Here is a 20624-nt window from a genome sequence, read left to right as displayed (position 1 = left end):
TTTCGTCAGAAATGTCTTCACAAGTGCAGAATGAGCGAGGGTATTGTCAGCAACCAGAACCAGCTGCCTTTCTTTCGAAATTGCAGCCTCACTCGGAAAATGCGCCTCAGGTGCGTATAGGTGCTTCTAGTCTTTGAAGCACCTGTACGTAGAACGCAACATTGACTCTCTCCCCTTCAGACACAAAGTCCTTGTGAATCACATCCCGTTTGTCGAAAAACATCATGATCAACATCATCTTAATCCTGGACTGCTGTAAACGAAATGTTTTGGGCCTTGGCGATGATTTTGAAGTCTACAATATGCTGTGACGCTTCGTCTCTGGGTCGTACTGAAGCACGCAACACTCATCTCCAGTGACAATACACTCAAGGAAATTAGGACTGTGTTGACAAGTCCGGATGAAGTGTTTGTCCCATGATAACACGCTTCGTTGCTTCTGCTCATCCGTGAGGCTGTGCAGCACAAATTTTGCACAGACCTTCCTTTTCCCTAAACCATCATGCAGAATTTGACGAATCGTTTCCTTATTCATATCGAACAGATTAGCCATCATTCTGAGGTCACCTGATGATCTCTTGCCACAATTTCCCGAAATTTTGCAACTCTTTCCTCATTTCGAGTGGCTGACGGACGCCCACTTCTTGGGTCATCGCGATCATCCTCACGTCCGTCTTTGAACCGCTTACACCATTCAAAAACTGGTAGGACTTAACGTTTCGTCACCATACACAATTTTTAACATTTCATACGTTTCTGTTGAAGATTTTTCCAGGTTAAAGGAAAATTTGATATTCGTTTGTTGCTTCATTGCATAATCGTGACAGGAAACGTTAAAGCTACTAACGAAACTGGTTGTTATTTACAACCTGTCAGCCTATTGAACAATCTCTGTAACTGTTGGAGGAAGTATGAACTACAACATACCACTTCCGTTTATTTTCAAACTACCTGTTGGAGGAAGTATGAACTACAACATACCACTTCCATTTATTTTCAAACTCATCGAACATGACCGCAACAGCTCCAGTCCGGAAACTTTATTGCCACACCTTATAATAGAGTGGTTACTTTTTAACCTTCGCATCTACACGTGGACACACATGCACGCACACGAACACGAATACAAAGAAAAGGGGAGCTCGTCATGCACTTTGCACTGGAAACCAAGTTAGCTCTCGACTTTCCTCTGCACCCCCATCGATATGTAGCGATGATGACCAATCATACCAGGCAGCTGCCGAATTACTTACAAATTGGAATTGCGCTTGCGCCATATGATAATTGTTTGTATACTATATGTATTTTTACTGTATTTTTATTTTAAATTTAAAATACGGTTTTCATTTATTGAAATTTCATATTATTTTATCATAACTTATATTAAATATTTTAGCTCTCCTTTAAAAATCGTTTCTGATTTCTATCCGCTTCTAAGCTATTCACTGTTATAAATGATTCCAGAACTAGGTACCATAAATTCACATAATAGGGGGAGGGGGTTGGTGGATTGCAGGAAGCTTTCTTTTAGCTAGCAAGTTGTTAATTATTGGAAAAAGTTGCTTCCATGGTTGGCTGAGGCTGATACCTAGGTACCTACGTGAGGAGGGCGTCAAATAGTGGCTTGTTTTATTTTATTTTATTATTGTTTTTTTTGTTATTATTAATTTTTAATATTTTTTTCCTGCTGGTGAGCAAAAGCCTCTGGCTTCCTTGCACCATACGGTTAACCTTCCTCTTAGGATTTACTCCGTTATTACAACCATTCTCCTCAACCTAACATCGAAAAATCATTCCTTTATTCTTCTTTTCCATTTTCTTCTATGTTCCCAATTTCTATCCACTAGAGCCCTCGTCGGTAGTACAGTTGATAGGATCACCGTACTTCCCACATCGAGTGGAAAAGACCTGAGTTCGAATCCCGTCGATAATGAGAGGCATTTTTATGGGTCTTTTTCACAACGTGGCTGATTTAGTGAGTCTCAGGCGAGGGTAGCATGGTTTCTTTTTTTTTCTTCCAGAAACTCGGGTTTTTCGTCCAGCAAAACAGAAAATCGATCTCAAAACACACGCAATTTACAGACAGTATACACGGAGCAACACGGCCTTAGTTGCTGATGCTCCTAAAACCCAACAACAACCGTCCACCAGTCCTCTTCTATTCATAGCTACTCTCACACTTTCTATCCACGTCCTTCTTGGTCTTTCTCTCTTTTTCCGTCTCCATGGCATCCATTCCATAGCTCCTCTGGGCAATCTGTCGTCCTCCATTCTCTTCACATGGCCATACCACTCCAATCTTTTCTCCTCTATTTTATCAATGATGTTTTTTTTTGGACGTTCATTGTATTCCTTATCACGTAATTTCTAAACTTTTCAATCCTAGACTTTCTTGCCGATCTTCGCCAAAAATCCATCTCAATAGCCAGTAGTTTATTTTTATGTCTTTCATTTAAGGCCCAAGTCTCACATCCATACAATAAAATACTTTGTAATATTGCATTGTATATTTGATGTTTAGTTTTGTTAATAATATTTTTATTTTATAGCACAGAATTGAGCATTCCTATGATCTTTCTACCTTCACCCAGTCTTCTCTCAATTTTCTGAGCAGATGATCCGCCAGCCTGAATAATTGCACCTAAGTATTTAAATTGCAGTACAGTTTTCACCTGTCTCCCATCTAAATCCAGAAAATTCTCACTTCGGTTGATGTACTCTGTCGTATTAAAATTCACTGTCAATCCCCATGTTTTATATTCTTCTAGTAACTTTCTGCCCATGTAATTTGCATCATCATCGTCCTGTGCTACCACAACTTGACTGTAAAGGTATTTATTCTGACCAAGGGGAATTGAACTGAACTTCTGTGATTACGGTTTTAGAGCAACTTCCAGGTATAGCTTGAAAAAAGTAGGTGACAAACATCATCCTTGAAGTAGTCCTCTGGAAGTCTTAAATTTTCTTGATAATTTTGAACCAATTTAATATAGCATGTATTATTCTTGTAGCTTCTTCTAATTATATCAATTAATGGCTGGCTTATTGACATTTTTTCCAAAGCCTTCCACAGAAGGTTTCTTGGCACATTATCATACGCGTTCTCTAAGTCTATGAACAGTATACCCGGTGCTGTAGTCGTAAAATTAGCAGAAGGTATCCTCTATGAATGCTACGAAAAGCAGAGCGTACACTGTGCATATCAGGCTTATTAATCGAATCCAGAGGGTATACGGCGTATATCCGTATATATACGGCATATATATTAAAAATACAGTAATAAACTATAAGTATTGCCTAGAATCAAATTCTAATAAATTTATTTTTCAATTTTCAGTAAATATTTTAATAATATTTGTTTTTTCAAGTCTTTCAAAAACCAGGTCTGGCTATCACCTAAAAAAATCCAGAGGGTATATGACATATGCCCTCCACTACAGCCCTGAGCATACCTACATCTTGGTTTGTAGCCTGACATTTTTCCAGAATTTTCTTAACAGTGAATAAATGGCCTATACATATATACTTCCCACTATGACTTATGGAAGTGAAACTTGGGCACTCACCAAAAGAATGGAAGAGAAGCTGAGAACTACACAGCGAAGAATGGAATGAATTATATTGGGAATCAGACTGTTAGATAAGAAGAGAAACACGTGGATTAGGCAGCAAACTCAAGTAAAGGACATTCTTATCAAAACTAAAGAACTAAAATGGTCTTGGGCAGGACACATAGCTCGAAGACATGATGACAGATGGACTAAGAAAATAACAGAATGGTACCCAAGAGGAGCTAAGAGAAAACCTGGAAGACAACAATGGAGATGGACAGATGAAATTCATGAGTTTGTGGGTAGTAAATGGGTGGCCATTGCACAAAACAGAGGGAACTGGAAAGTCGCTGGAGAGGCCTTCATCCTGCAGTGGATTGAAAATGGCTGATGATGATGATGATAATGACATGAGCATCCAGTCGAAAAGCCACACTGTTCCCCAAAAAATCTCTTTTTCCAGTTTTGATTTTATCACTTTTCCAAATAGTTTAGCAATAGAGCTGAAACGAAAATTCCTCTATAGTTGGAGCATCTACTTCTGTCACCTTTTTTTAAAACTGATGTAATGTATCCGATTGTCATCTCATCTGGTATTTCTTTGCCATCGCATAATTTGCTGAACAGTCCAGTTAGTAGACTTATAACTTTTCTACCTCCATATTTAAGCAGCTCCATGTAGATTCCACCTGGATTTAGGCTTTTCCATTTTTTGCCATTTTTATTTCCAGTTCCACTTCCTTAATTCCGATGTTCAATCCTATTTTTATGACAACTGTCTCTGTTTCAGTTTCTCTAAAATCCTCTCTTCCTTCGTTCAACAGCTGTTCATAATAATAAACCCATTCATCCAGATCTATCATTTCCAGTCTAGCATTATGCTTACGAGGTTTCCTTAAACTCTTCAATACTCTCCACGCTTCTGTAGATCTTGTACATCTCAGTTTGCTGTTCACCTCTGCACATGCTCTATCCCATGACTCGTTCTTCGCCTTGATGACTTCCGCTTTCACTTACTTATTTTTTTATTTATATATTTTTCCATGAACTTCTCCTTTTGAGCTCAGCCATCTTTGGTATGCTTCTTGCTTTTTTTTTTTTTTCCTTTATAAATTCCTTAATTGCTATGTTCAGCCAATCATTTTGTTTCATCTTTCGAGATTTTCCTATTGCTTCTCCAGCAATTTTCTTCACTGTTTCCTTTAGGTATTCATATATGTCTTTTGCACTCTCCCCTTTGGTTTCATCTAATTCTTGATATAATCTTCGTTGATACAAACCCCTAGTACTTTCATCTTTTAGTGAATCTACATCGAATCTTTTAGTGTCATGGTTAATACTAATACTTCACTACTAGCCCTTGTGGGTAGCACAGCTGGTAGGATAGCTGTCCTCCCCACACCTGGTGGAAAGGATCTGAGTTCGATGGCTGGAGGAATTATTATGGGTTTTTTTCACAGTATAATTGAGTTCTCAGGCGAGGGTAGCAAGGGTTTTTGTCCCGGAAACTAGGGTTTTTCGTAAATCAAACAGAAAAAATCGACCTCAGAACACACGCAATTCACGGACAATATAAACGAAGCAACATGGCCGATGCTCCAAAAACCCAATAACAACAACTTCACTACTACTAAGCAAGGACTCAGTAAATATCGAACGCCAGGTTTCAATGGCGCTCAGAAATACTGGCGCCCCACAATATTATCATGATTGTATGTATTTATGGTAACATTTTAACTCTCGTGAAATATACTTTTAATTTTTAAATATCTTCAACTGCTAGTGTGTAATATTGCATCCATTATGAGGCAAGCATTCAGCAACAGACGGGGTATATAATATGACAAGGATCACTATGTGACTGACTTGATGAAAGGGGAAAGTTTTCTTTCCAATCGGGTATAATTATGACGACGATAGTGCTATCTTTGCCGGAAACGACGCTGAAGTCACGGACATCCTCTACGACATTGCCCGCATTGCCCGGCCATACGGGTTGAAGATCAATGCTGATAAGACAAAGGCCCTGACAACAGATGGGTCGCAAGCCATCATCTATCTCAAAGGCGTTCAGATCGAGCAAGTGCAGGACTTTAAATACCTTGGGTCGCTGGTCCAGGAGAAGAAAGTTGCATCCACTGTGGAGATCCACAGAAGAATTGGACAGGCGGCCACTGCGTTCGCCTCGCTCAAATGGTGTCTGTGGAAGAGGACTAACATTTCCTCAAAGACTAAAATCCGACTCTTCCGGACTTTGATCCTGCCTATTCTCCTTTACGGATCGGAAACATGGATTTGTTTCAAGCTAGATTTAAACAAACTTGAGGTATTCCAAATGCGATGCCTGCGGCAGATCCTGGGCATCTCACTTCGCGACCGCATCACTAATGATACCATCCGCGCCAGATGCCAACAGCAACCAACCATCGCCGACCAAATCCAGAAGCAAAGGCTTAGATGGTTTGGCCACGTATGTAGAATGGGCGCGAATAGAATACCATCCACACTCCTTTGGAGACAACGACCCACCCAATGGAGCATTCAACGGACCGCGCCTAGGAAAACGTGGTCCAAGCAAGTGGAAAATGACCTGAAGAGCCGACGTCTCGACCTTAATCAGGCCAGGACTGACGCCACGGATCGTAAAGCATGGAAGAACATCATAGAGCAAGTCCGAAACCCTGCGGCACCTACAGCAGCGTAGTGGTTGCGTGGCCAACCGCCTCCTCCAGCCGCCAGCTAAGGACCAAAGAAGAAGAAGAATATTGCATCCGGCTACCGATGTAAGTAGTTAAATCTTTGGTAAATGTAGAGTAGATGTCAATCTGAGCGATATGTTTTACATTTACTCAAATTATTTATGATAATGCTAATACTGCATGTGTGCCTGTAACTCTGGGGAAAGTTTTCTTTTCAATCGGGTATAATTATGAACAGTATGATTACCGAAAATTACAATATGTGTTATAAAATCACTGTGTAACCTCAAACATTTATATTCATTTGTCAACTATCAACATTGTCATCTAATCCCATCTGTAGTAACATCTTAGTAAATTATATTTAATAAAATTTAAAATAATTAGCACAGCTTCTTAAAACCTACCTGACTAAAAAAAACTTACTTCGTATTTTTATATGCAGTTTTCTGAATTTTAAAACTATTTATTCATTTATATTTTTCCTTACCTCTGACTGTAATAAACACTTTTGATTTGTCCAGAGCCATAATATTCTCTGCAATGCACACAAATTCATTCCTGTCTTCGTATGTGATGTTTTCTATAAATAATATGGAGTTTGGCAAGCCATCGATGTTTGGTAAGGAACGTATTCGAGGATGTTCTTCCTTTAATTCTGTTAAAGGACGATCATCTGGAACATTTAGAATATGATTTTAAGCATAATTTCTTTGTTCAGTATTAAATAAAAGGTGCTTACATTTTTAGAAACACAAAACAGCAATCCAATATATTTTTTTAGTATGCCTGACTATATTAAAGGCGGAAGCCTTTTTAATTACGAATAGGTTGGAACACACAATGAATAGTCGGTTGTAATACGGTTTTCGCGAATTTTGCATACTGCAAAAACAATAAATTACTGAATACTTTTGTGCACAACTGTTTTCAGTCAGGTGGAAAAGGGTGGGGCCTTGGTACCCAAAGAAAAAATCTTCTGTGAGATATAATAAGAAAGTGAGATATACTAATATAATAAATATTTAAGAGATATAATAAAAATACATAATAACATTAAATAACTGCCCCCCAACACGCTCTCTGGGTGGCTGAAACAATGGGAGACGGACGTCGACGTTCATCCACCACCTTTCTCTGCTCATAGCGCTGTCCACGATGAGATATTATTCCGGAAATTGCGTAGTCCCGATACACTCTTGATACTGTCGAACGGGGATAGTGCAATTTGTGTACCACTTCCGCGATAGAGTGACCCATGCGTCGGGCACCCACTATCATCCCTCTTTCAAAGTCGATTAACTCGAGACGTTTATCCATACTGACATCGAATTACCGTCTACGTGAATGCAATGTATACCTGCCAAGCGGGGGATTCGTCCACTAGCGAGAGGGGTGACAGCGTCGCGTTGCCCAGGAACCAGGTATCCCATGAATTCTGTCCTTTCAATGCACTATAGCAGTTCAAACTGCATTGTGCTAATTTACTAAAAAAAATGAGAATAATTTTTTTATGAGAAAAAAATTTATTAATTTAAATTTGTATGGCTCCTAACTGCACTGTGGGGCTTTTTCAGTTTATTTTTGAAGAAGAAGAAGAACTCTTTATTGCATACAAAACTCACACGCCGTACACAATATCCTTCACGGCTACAAGCCAGGGGTTTACAGTAAAGGCTAATACAATGTAATAAACAAGGATGAGATAGGTGAAAAAAAAAACAATATTATTACTAATTATACAAGTGTAGGATTAAACATTGGAAAACAAATGAAAAATTTACATATGAACATATATACACAACAGCATGTTATCATGTTAAATTATTCTCCAGGGAGCGGTCATTTTACAGTGCTGGAATCATCTGAGCAGGCGCAGAAAGTTGGAATACTGTAGTGATGGATCTATGACAGTGATGGACAGGCCCTTGGGAGCAGGTTCTAATGTCTCTTGTACAGTACAAGCAATTTGTCTCTTCCTGTTTTATATTAAATGTTACTGTATTTAGTTATATTTGTGTTGTACAAATTTTTATTTATTTATTCAAATGTTTGTGACTGTCCATGTGTAAATGTTACATGTGTCAGAAACAACAGACTAAGCCAACAACTGAACTCACAATTGATACCAGTCACCCAACAATCAACTAAAGCAGCAAGTCAGTGACTCCAACCCCGTGGACAAACCTAGCAGAACAGAAATGTAAATAAGCCAACGAACTGCACCACCCAAAGCATACCTCCATGATAGATATCTCCTGACTTGTCAATCAGCTGTGAGAAACAGAAAACCTGGAATACCCGTGACTTCAAAGTACTTCTCGTATACTTGCCCCTGAAAGCCAACCCTTACAGAATAGTTGAGCTAAACACCTGAAGAAATCCTAGAACAGATAAGAACAACTCTGACCAAACAGCCAGATATTAGCACAACTGTTCAAGTCTATACTTGAGCACTACTTGATGTTGTTTTCAACTAGCATTAAATACAACCAGAACAGACAGAATGAACAATACCTACTAAGGACGAACTTCTCTGGAAGCACTGATGAGGCTATCTCACCAGAATAAAGCAATGCATTGCTCTATAAAGATTTACTCGATTATACGCCTACTTACTAATGGCAACATCTTATACTGGACACTTGATGTGGACAAGAAATAATACAACCATCTGTCGACTCACAAATAGATACAGTTCAATCACAGAAATAATGACATATAAGGAACTACACACAAATAAGAACTTCCTACTAAGGAAACAAGGCAGACTTACTGACTCTCCACTTTGCATTGTACATAACATGAGACCCATTGGTGGCCTCATCCTTACTACGAGTGCAGTGCTTGGAACCAACACAAAACATAACTAGAGCAGACAGAATGATCAACACCTACTTAGGAGTACCTTTCTGGGAACAAGGAAGAGGTAATCTCACTGAACAAGACAGTATATTACACCACGAAGATCAACTGGATTACATCCAGGGCCGCGTTAACGCTACGGTCAAACCGATCATGGCCAGGGACCTCATCCGAAGAGGGACCTCCTTTTCAATGTAAATATTTTCTAAAGTAGTGATAAAAATTTCTAATAATAATAATAAACCAAGAAAACGTGTAATATAAAAGCATACTTAAACTTAACTTGTTAAGTGTTTAAATTTTATTCTTATACCTTTTTATTGTACAATAAATAAGTTAAAAGTTTCTATTAAAATTGTTTTTATTATTACTTTATTTTTCAAGTCAAAAAACATAAAACATTTTTGACCTCTTACATTACATTTTTATCAAGGAATTATTATTCACAATATAAATATAAAACCTATGTAAAATGCCGCCGTAGCCTAGTGGTCAGGCCTCGGGTGCATAAGTACACGTGCCTTGAGTGACCGGAGTTCAAGCCCGTGACTGCTGAATATGGTGCTGTTTCTTGTATTCAGTCTATCTTGTGAACTCCTCTGACCGTTTGGTCGTCCCGGAGTATAAACAGAAAATTTATTTATTTAGTATTTGTATATATATTAAAGGGGCCTCAAATTTAAACATGGCCAGTGGCCTATTTCATCGTTAATCCTGCCCTGTTACATCCTTGCTAACTATTACCAACTATATCCTGCCCTGGATGCCTGATGTGGACAAGTGATAAAACAGCCCCGCTGACACATCATAAGAGACAGCCCAATCAAGGGAAATGACACGCTTGGAACGATACGCAAATAAGGATTACCTACTAAGTAAACAAGGCTTGACACCACCCTAAATTGACAATAACAAAAACTACATTAGTGGACTCAACTCTTCTATCCCCTAACTACGGTAGGCAGGCTGACGCAGGACAGACCTATGCAGGAAGTATGAAGTAGTTCACCCTGGCCTAGGACAGTATTTGCCGGCACCAGGGCTACTCCTGGTATAAAATTCTTCGCCAGCAGGCCTCTGCTGCTGATTGCTTCAGACCCCACCCAAAAGGTCAACCAAATTCACTCTCTTGTCCTAGAACTATGTCTCTCCCCTCGTGAGTGGATGGGTCCCAACCCTAGAGGGAATAGCCTTCTTTCCCCTTTCGCCTTCCAGCATATACTATGTATGCTGGCCAATTTGAACCTACTTACTCTTTCTTCTACCCTCCACACCTCAATCGTCCTCACACATTTTCTCAACCCTACCTGAACCTTTTGTGTGTGTGTGTGTGTGTGTGTGTGTGTGTGTGTGTGTGTGTGTGTGTGTGTGTGTGTGTGTGTGTGTGTGCCCTACCCAGGACTGAGCTACCCGGGAAATTTAGTCGACCCCAGGAACAGCCTAGCAAGATTACTGATTCGGGCTCCCCATGCCATGGACTAAGGGTCTGTGGTGCTCCACGGGCCCCAAGGCAGAGAGGCAAGAAGCACAACAGAACCCTGCATCACTCGACATCAACAACACATCACTCACACGTTCTAGCATTTACAGGAAACTGTATATAAACACAAGAGAACTGATAGCAAAGTTGTGGGCAATCACCGGTGCTGCTTTACCCAAAACAGTATGTCCACACCCCATCCATAATGGACTGTGCTTCATTGCTCACAATATAAAAAGCCGAACAGCTCCATACGCTAAGGCAGTGATAATTTGCATCCGGTCGTACAAGTCAGAGTGATAAATTAACATTTATGGGACGTAGTAAAGACATCACGGAGTTTCAAAAGGACATGATTGTGGGAACTCGTGCATCGGTGCTTCCATATGGGAAACGGTACATCTTGTCAGTTGCTCAAGGCCCACTGTGGTTAAGGTGTACAAAGAATGGTGTCGAACGGGTCAACCCACCTCCCGCCGACAGAACTGTAAAAAATAGGTAAGACGGATGTTCGTGGTAAGCGAGGGGTGCAGCGCGTTGTACGGGCTCAACAGCAGGTCATTGTGCAACAGTTGATCTCGCAATACCATACGGGGAATGCAAAAACAATATATCAAATGACGATGCGTCGCACACGTAGACATACGGGGTTCCATAGCAGACGGCCCAAGAGACACCTACTCCTCACCGCTGATCATCGTCAACGGCGAATGTCGTGGTAAAGTGTAAAGTGTGTTTAGGATCAAACGGCACCAGGGGTTCCCCCATATCCGCGTGGTATACATTGTCTTGTGATACAGATCACTGTAAAGGCCAGAGAGTTAAAATTATATGGGTATTGTTTACGTGTATCGTTGTTCCTCTGGCCATTTAGCCAGACCCCTAATGAGTACTTCGCCCCGTGGAGGCAGACCAGGTACACCAGTACGGTGGCAGGTACTGCCACCTAATTTCCTGAGATTTCGGTGGCTCGAACCTGAAAAAAAAAAAAAAAAACAGCACACATATGGAACGGTGATCGCGGCAGGGACAGCACTAGAATTTGAAGGGCCGAAAGTTTTATGGGCTAAGCAATTTGTGTGTTGTTAAATTTGGAAGTATAGGGTGTTCACTGGCACACAGAGTGGGTGGGGAGATTGAAGGCTGAGAGGAAAAGGTAGAAATATAGGAACGACAGGGAAGGCGACCCCAGAGAGTCAGTGAAGCAGGCCCATGCCTCACCAGGTGAAAGGATGGGGGCGGCAGGGGGGGAGACGGGGGCCATCTCCTCTCCTCCTGCCAAGGGAAAGGGAAGTTAAAAGGGGAACCAGGCAAGAGAGTCTGGTTCAGATCGCCAATATTGGCGTTTGGCAGCGTAGCCGCACTGTCATACATGGTTCAGTCCAGTATTTTTTTTTTCCCTCGAGATGCAGGTCTGAGTTTGGGATGTTGTCTTCTAGTACAGTTCTTCTTGTTCTTGATGTAGGTACCTTCTTTTAGTCCTTTTATAGTAATTAGTGAGTGTGATTACGTGCGGTGTTTTCGGTTCTGCGAGTTGGTGGTGTTCGAAATTCACTAGTGGGTAACCAATGGTTTGTCTTGTGTCTGTTTGCTTTTTTTCAGGGTTAAACAGTAGGCCCTAGGGTAGTCGCGGCAGGGTCCTTAGTCTGTTTACCCTCCTCCAGCAGTATGAGGTACTCCTGATCCTTTGGTTTGAAATGGATATTCGTGATGAGATGGCAACGGAGGTCTTCGTAGAGGGGGCAATCGTGCATTAAATGCTTCCATGTTTGCTCCTCACCGCAGTGGCATAGTGGCGATTCTACAATACTGAAGGCGGCCAATTTTGCATTGAAAGATCCGTGCCCTGTGAGCAGAAAAGTGGTGTAGAGACCAGGTGAGAACCAGGGTCAGGTGAGAACCAGGGTGGTTGACGTGGGTAGACTAGCAGAATGTCAGGGATAAATTTCCGGGTCACGGCGCCCTTGGTTGAGTCCGTACATCTGGATTGCCAGATTTGTCCAAGGAAGGTTGTAAGGCGTTTCTTCTCTGTTACAGTATTATTGATTGGGTTGGTGGTGAAACCAATACAAGTCACTGTTCTTTCCTTTGAAAGGTGGCAGAGTTGGCCGCAATGGATGATTTCCAAGTCTAGGGGGAGACAGCCCACTAGGACCTGGAGTGCGTGCGAGCTCACAGTACAGCATGCCCTTCAGATGGTTAGTAGGATGGAGTGCTGTATAGTCTCTAATTTTCTCCTATTGACTGCCGTGGTGGCTTTTTTAAACCAGCACCCGCAGCAGAGGGCTGGGATATATATGGCTTTATAAAAGAGGGAGAGTGTCCTCTTCTTTAGGCCCCAATTCTTCCGAGTAACTCTGGCAATAAATGCTGAGTACCTCTTAATTTTTTTCTGCAGATGTACGAGATGTGAGGTGAAAGATAAGTTCTTGTCAAGGGTAAGTCCGAGATGCTTCAGTTCTGTCGCTAGTTTTATTGTGGTATCCTGTATCTTGATTTGCGGTGGCCTGTGTATGTCGAGAGAACCTTTCAGGAGTATCGAGGAAGTTTTGTTTCAGGAAATTCTCAGGTGATTGAGACTGACCCATTTCTGTAGTCTGTCAATGGCCTGGTTTGCAGTAGCTTCCATCTAGGCTCTGCTGTCCGACTGTAGCATGAGGACAAGATCATCCGCGTATGCTTGGGAATCTACTCCATCAAGGTCCAGGCCCAGGAAACTGTCCAGGACAAGGTGCTGTGATGTCAGCAACAACACGCTGTTTGGACACGGGAGGACTGGAAACGAGTGTGCTAGTCGCCATGAGCACAAATACCTGGTGAAACACGCCGCCTTCGTGTATCGCGCAAGCAACATGAATCCATGGACCCATCGTACATGGTGCCCACTATCCAGGCAGGTGACGGTGGCCGCTTAATATGGAGCACGTTTTGCTGACAAAAATAGGGATCCTGGTGCGTGTGGACCAACGTTCGACTGGTGTGGTCTACTGAAAGCTCTTAGGAGACCATGTGCACCCTGTGGTGTTAGATTTTTTTCCGGACAGAAACGGGATCTTCCAACACGATAATGCACTGTCATCGGGTCTGCACTGTGCACGAATGGTTCGAGGAACACAATGAACATATCACCTATGTTGATTGGCCTCCAAATTCTCCTGACCGCAATCTATTGGAACACCAAGCCTTGATCATCAAGCCTTGCAAGCAGCATGGCTACAGATCCCTACAATTCCCTTCAAAATATCATTAATCCGAATAGTTTTGTCTGTGCGTTCAAGGGTCGATTTACATGCTGTGCGGGCTGAAAAAATTGAATAATTCAGGGGGGAAGTCCTATTCGCTCTGCTTGAATTCGGTTGACTACAGCCTCCACTGAAGAGAACTCCAGAATTAGTGGCTGATGAGGTCTTTAGACGTAGTATTCTTGCAATCGTTGACGTCGAACCTCTCCAAACGAGTGTAAAACGGTGTATCGTTAATCTGCATGATGTACTGTGCAGGCTAACTCCCACGGAGGAATTATCCACACAGTAAATATTTTGTACGGTTTACAATAACTGAAATTAAAATAAAATAGTAATAAATTTTATAATATATCCAAGTCACTGAAAAAAAAAAAAAAAAAAACATTTAAGCTTGGTTCAAGATCCTAAAATTAAGGCTGAGAATCCTTATGGCAACAAATGAAGTCGAAGTAATGATGGGGGTTCAATCAACTGAAATACGGAGTTTTTAAATATATTATTTTAATGATTTTGCCATTAATTTTGTTAATATAAAGTTAGCCGGGATTTTTTTTATGTTTTGAGGACATAGAAGAAGAAACATACTTTGGCTACAATCATATTTGGAAATTTTCCTTCTTTTCTTTTTTTTTTTTAAACTTAGTGTTATTGCTTATGAATTATTATCAGTAGAAAATTCTTATTTAATTTCAAGTGGATGATGTAATAAGCATCACCTAAACGTTCACCTGTTTCAGACATACTCATTATGAATAACACATCATTTAAATGAAATAATAAACCTAAGAAAACGCAGAAAGTTCAGTGTCCACCTCTGCTTGTAGTGATGTTGCCCAAGTTGGTCACACACCAAAATAATGTAACACCGATGGGCTATAACATTGCACTTACTTTTGTTTCTAGAGTTTCATTAATTCATTTCAATCTAGTGTACTGGACCGTTTAAAATTAATGCAAAGACCACTTAGGTCGCTAAGTGTCATTTGTATTTTATAACGCTGTATTGGAAAAGTCCTACTAGCTTAGCATAGGGTGAAAAAACCATACAAAAAATTGGCAGTCATGTCGTGACTTCAAGGAGTCACATCAACTGCAGATTTTCTATGAGGAGGATTTCTGTCAGTTTAATCATTTAGAAGAAAAATTTGCGAATATGAATATGAATGGAGTGTAAGAAAGGGTGAGGTTCAGCCCATCCACGGGTGCAATGCATACACTGTGTACACCAATTTTTGTTGGGTGGGGATATGCTTTAATTAACAAAGTAACGTCTGCTATTTTTAAATTTATGATCGTAGTGAGCACAATCATAAATTAATATGTAATCATAATAAATTTCTCTATTATGTGATCATTTTCTTTTACAAAAACTTTCATACAGTACATCGGCAAATTAAAATTAAAAGAATATGGCGTTGTACTGTACTGTACCAAAACAAGACATTCAGTTACCATTACGCTTGGCGTATCGACTCTTAATAAATTCTAATTAATTAAAAATTATTCCAGTGGCTATAATGAATTGGTTTCTTTATGAAAAATCAAACTTTGTTAAAGTGCGAAACAAAAGCCAAAGAAGTTCAAGCTTCACCACCAAGTGTAAACAGAGGGTAGTGTACACGTCAAGACAAATGGTAATTTAATCTGTTTTATCCGGGCAACGCAGTGTTGCAAGAGCCAGAAAAGTAAGATAAATAGGGCATTACTTAATAAATGGTTTCACAATTACAAGTTACTGATACGAGCTGCAAAATCCCTGACTGTTCACAGATTGCAGGTATTAAAATAGGTCAAAACAAGTTACGGCAATTCTGTCAAGTTTTATAAGGTCACTGATTAATTATTACGATGAAGTTTGTTTATTAAAATAATGCAATAAATTTTTCGTGACTAAACTGTAATGAAAACGATTAAAAATATTTTCTACAAACAAAAGTTCAATGCTTAATATAATTATGCATTTCTGCGTGTTTTAAATTAATGTTAAATAATTTTGCTGAGCACATATGATGGAATGAAACAAAATTATAAAAAGAAAAGAATACTCTATATTTTGCTGATGAAAATGCCAAACTCATTCTTCAAAGACCTTTTTATTTTCTTTCATTTTTTTTTATCCACCATGAAGATTATAACTAATGATTATAATAATAAAATAAAAATTAAATTATTTTTATTAAAAATAAAATAAAATGTGAAATTTAATGAAATTCCACATACGTACAAGTGTCATTTGCAGAAAATTATTTTCCTTCTTTTTCGTTTATTTTATTCTATTTTATTATTTTTTTTAACTTTTTTGTTTTACTAATATATCAGTGCGGCTTTGTTCTAAAAGGGCCACAGTCCATTTTTATGCATAATGTGTTTATAGTATGAGTGACTATTATGTTTTTTTTTTTTTCTTTCTCATGCTTAAAATATTTATAAGTTTAAATTTCGAAGAGTTGGATATTTGCACTTCAAATTGTTTGTAGGATTCTTAGGTAACCGTATAGTTAGCAGCATTTTATATGATCAGTGAAGTGGCATTAATTATAGTAGATTATCCGGAAGCTTAATATTAATGGGATCTCTATGGCCCAAAAAAGTCAAAATCAATCATGTCGGTCAACAAGAAGAAATGTGTGGAATCTATTGCAAAAGAAATGTGTGGAATCTGTTGCAAAAGAAAAGTGTGGAATCTGTTGCAAAAGAAAAGTGTGGAATCTATTGCAAAAGAAATGTGTGGAATCTATTGCAAGTATTGATTGTTCAGTCAATACCCTTCTTGTAGACAATACCCTTATTAGATATATACATATTAAATTACGTAAAAATCTTCTCAAGCTGCAGTGTATGTATAATATTTACGCACATAAATTTACGGGTTTTTTATTATTTTTTTGTTTTTTTTTTCAGATTTACGAGTTTTTCTTTCATTTTTCAAATTTTCAATTAGCTGGAAATTTTACCCACCCCCAGTTAATCGCTATCCTACTGTGTAAACATCTCATTAATCCATGTGCGTATTTCTCATTTTTAAAATCAGCTATTTGTTCTCTCATCCTCTCTGGTCAAGCAATATGAATAGTCTTTATTCGGTTATTAGCCTACTATGCTTACTTATTGGGTTCTCAGAAATACGCATGGTGTTTCAACCACGGTTTACTCGCTTATTTTTAGGTTTAGACTATTTGTCGTCTGAGCCGTTTTGCCATGCTTTGATGTTGAAATTGGAATAGTATTACTATTTAGATTTTACGATTTTTAAATTTAAAGTTTGCCTAATCAACTGCATTTCTCAACTGCGTGGGATGGTTGGTTCCGTCCTCAGTTTAGTCTAAAAATGTCATCGATGTACTTCTGAAACAGATGTGACCGCTTATTTGCAATAAAAAAACGAACAGAACAGTTATATGTGATGCTTATGTTTCGGTACCGGCGTTTAGTTGTAAACAGATTAAAAATGAATACCGTAGTTATGTGACAACTCTTCGTTTTTTTTTTTTTTGGTAGTTGGTGGCGCATCGGCTTCTGTGGCCATAATGCACCTCCCAAGGTTTTTGTAGTACTTTGATCCAAGCCCGAGGGGGGATTCGAACCCGCAACCTTTGGGTTGCCAGGCAAGCACTTTACCCACCAGGCTAAAACTCCTCGTACTTTACAAACAGTGCGCGTTGTTTTTTTTTTTTTTCTTTTATTTAAATAAAATTGGTTTTATTTAAAGGCGTTTTTGGGCTAAACTGAGGAAGAGAAACAAGTTTCGCATTGAGAACAATGTAGTTAATTAGGCAATTTTTAAATTTAGAAATCGCAACATTTTTTTAGGGCTATATTTATCGAATTTTAACATGAAATTTAAAAATTACAGGCCCATATATGACAAAAAGGTGTAGACGATAAATAGCATAAAGATAGAAATAATCAGTAGACCCCGGTACTTTTTAAATGAAATACCTTGTAGATTGATTGGAGTTTATGATTGACTTTGGGGAAAGGATTCATTTGTATGACACTTATATAATAGAATCTATTGAAGTCCTATGTTTCCTTTTAAGCTGAGTTGCTGATTTGTCACTCTGCGGGATGAATAATCTGAACTTCAGAGAGTTAAACCTTCACCGGAGATCACAAATTGCGAGAACGGAAATATCCACAACTTCGTCTAGCAATGGGATTTTACACACGATGCAGAGGAGAAGCAACTACAGATGGTTAAACTCCACTGAACTGGATTAAATTAAATGAATACGAACTAAATTAATTAAATATTAGTTAAATGTGTTCATAGGCATTTTATGAATGGCCCTTTCTTTGCCATTTTAGGTAATATGAAGCCTCGCAGAGGTGGCATTTGCAATGTACTAAAATTATACTTTATAGCTTAAAAGTGGAATTTATATAGGGTGGCCACTGAAAGACTGAAGGGTTTGGAAAAGTCATAACTTGTTCATTTTTAATCTTTTTTGTTTTCTTTTTTTACAGGTTATAGAGCATCCCTTGGAGATTGAAATGGCTATGTATGATGTCCAGCAACGAGTAAAACTCGTTGGGTTTTTCTATTCCAGTGAAAGATCAATTATTGAAACTCAGAGAAAATACCGGCAACATTTTAAAGTTCTCCTAGCGATAACATGATTCGGAACCTAATCGCCCGGTTTGAAAGAACTGGATCAGTCGGCGATCTTCTGGTAAGAGGTCCTAAGCGCACTGTGCAAACTGACGCAGCGGTGGAAGTTGTACGGCAGAGTATCCTTGAGGATCCATCTGCCTCTACCCGTCGTCGCTCTACTCAACTAGGCATCGCCAGAACATCGCTTCAGAAGATTCTGAAAGGGTGGTCAGTCTTTCACATTTTAATCTCCAAGGGATGCTCTATAACCTGTAAAAAAAGAAAATAAAAAATATTAAAAATGAACAAGTTATGACTTTTTCAAACCCTTCAGTCTTTCAGTGGCCACTCTATATATACAGAGCGTTTCTAAATTCACTGCCAAGTTCTTGTCTATTCGTAGTGGCATGCATGAGCTTTCTTTCTAATGCAAAGCGTGAACGACATCTGTTTTATTCTAACACACGAATGGGATACTCAATTATCTTCGAGAACTGCGTTTTTATAGCGTCTTTTTACCTAAAAAGCACGGGTATTATTATTATTATTATTATTAGCTACATGGTGCAAGGAAGCCTGAGGCTTATGCTGCACCAGCCAAAAAAAAAAATTCCCGAGTTACCCTGAGAGAGAGAGAGCGCCAAAAGTCGAAGGGAATCACCAAGAAAGAGAAGAATGATGATATCCAGCTCGGGACCCTGGGTGTGTCAAGCCCATACTCACCAGATGTGAGCCCCTGGGGGTAATCATATAGAACAAGAAGCCATACTGCGAACGCGCAAACCTATAGGATGGCACTTGAACAGGCGGCTGAATAAAGTACTGACCAGTTTCTAGTGCGTCAGTGGTTTTGTTCATTAAGAAAGTTCTTCATATAAATTATGTTATAGTATTAATATTCAGAATTTCAAGCATATTATTTATAGCAATATACTTTATAATTTAATAAGTTATTAGTTGGAAAGCTATCAATAACAGAAGGATAAAATTTAAAATGGATGAAATCCATCGCATGCCGAAATGGAAAATGCGAATAAAAAAGAAAAAAAAAAAAGTTCCAAAACCAGGAACTGCGACGATTTGAAACGCAGATGGTGAATACTGTGAACAGACCTCGAAATGATATTACAAAAGATGTATCGTGTTTTGTTCTGAAAGCTGATTACCATAGCTACTCTTAAAGAATCCCGGCGTTTGAAAGGATTAAGAAGAGGTTCATTTCCAAAAACGGGCTGCGCAAAATAATGAGAAAATTCCAAAAAAAAATTCCAAAGTGGCTTAGGTATAAATCACAAAAGTCCTCCGTGACACCTTAATCGGTACGATACATCGCCTTCTGATACTCGTTGGGAGAGGACAGAGTTCTCTTTCCGTCCACGGGTGCATGAATTCCTAAAGTTATCGTCAGTAGAGGATGTAGTTAGCGATCTCAGCAGGAGCAGTCCCCCTCCTTGAATCAATTCAGGTTCAGGTTTTTCAGTTGACAACATGCAAATCCGCATGTTATTCGGGCTGAAAAACAGACAAAGTATGCAAATTCAGGTATGAGTGTCAAGCTCTGGCAGCCTTAGAAATAATATGAATTTAAAATTTGTAGTTCCCAGCAGGTGGTGTCCCCAAGTCACGGTAGCTGTTATTAAAGAGATCGCTGTTGCTGTGGTGCAGAAATTAACATTCATCCGTTCCGTGAAGTTCTTTGAACAATCATTAATTAATGGTACCGCTACAAGGTCCATGTGGTGCAACAGCTAACACGAACTGATCCACATCAATATATTTGTACAAAAATTGCTCACTGGTTTCTGACAAGGACAGAGGTCGAAGACATGTGGCTGGGGAATATCTTGTAGATTGATGAAGTAGGTATGAGTTAAGTGGTAGCGTATATAGGAATAAAAATAAATTTCTCTATACCAGGGATCGGTAATCCTATATAGGAGTGCCACATGGTGGCCCGCAGGAAGATTTTCTGTTTGCACTGGTAAATTTTCCGTTTGCACGTGTGAATATTTCTGTACTTATAATGAGAAAAAACGGAACTCATAAGGAAAAAGGTTGCCGATTCATGCTATATACCAATTAATCTTTCACGATGGCGAAAGATTAATTGAACTATTATCTTGTTGAAAGATAAAATCAGAAAGTCACATTTTTTCAGCAGAGGAATTTAAATTTCGATGACATCAATAT

At 39.2% G+C, this 20624-nt stretch overlaps 1 protein-coding gene across 1 annotated transcript in view; it reads right to left on the bottom strand.

The window, feature by feature from the left end:
- Positions 1 to 20624, bottom strand: part of LOC150080702 (neuroplastin-like) — a 178770-nt gene that overhangs the window by 136127 nt on the left and 22019 nt on the right. Inside the window, exon 4 of the mRNA XM_090381942.1 lies at positions 6741 to 6926. Coding sequence (XP_090238068.1) covers positions 6741 to 6926 — 186 coding nt within the window. The remainder of the gene's footprint in view (positions 1 to 6740; positions 6927 to 20624) is intronic.

Source organism: Mastigoproctus giganteus, chromosome 9, assembly GCF_048544385.1.
Source record: "Mastigoproctus giganteus isolate SK-2022 chromosome 9, ASM4854438v1, whole genome shotgun sequence".
Lineage (NCBI taxonomy): Eukaryota > Metazoa > Arthropoda > Arachnida > Uropygi > Thelyphonidae > Mastigoproctus > Mastigoproctus giganteus.
The sequence above is the reverse complement of the archived record's forward strand: the minus strand, read 5'-3'. Positions and strand labels throughout refer to the sequence as shown.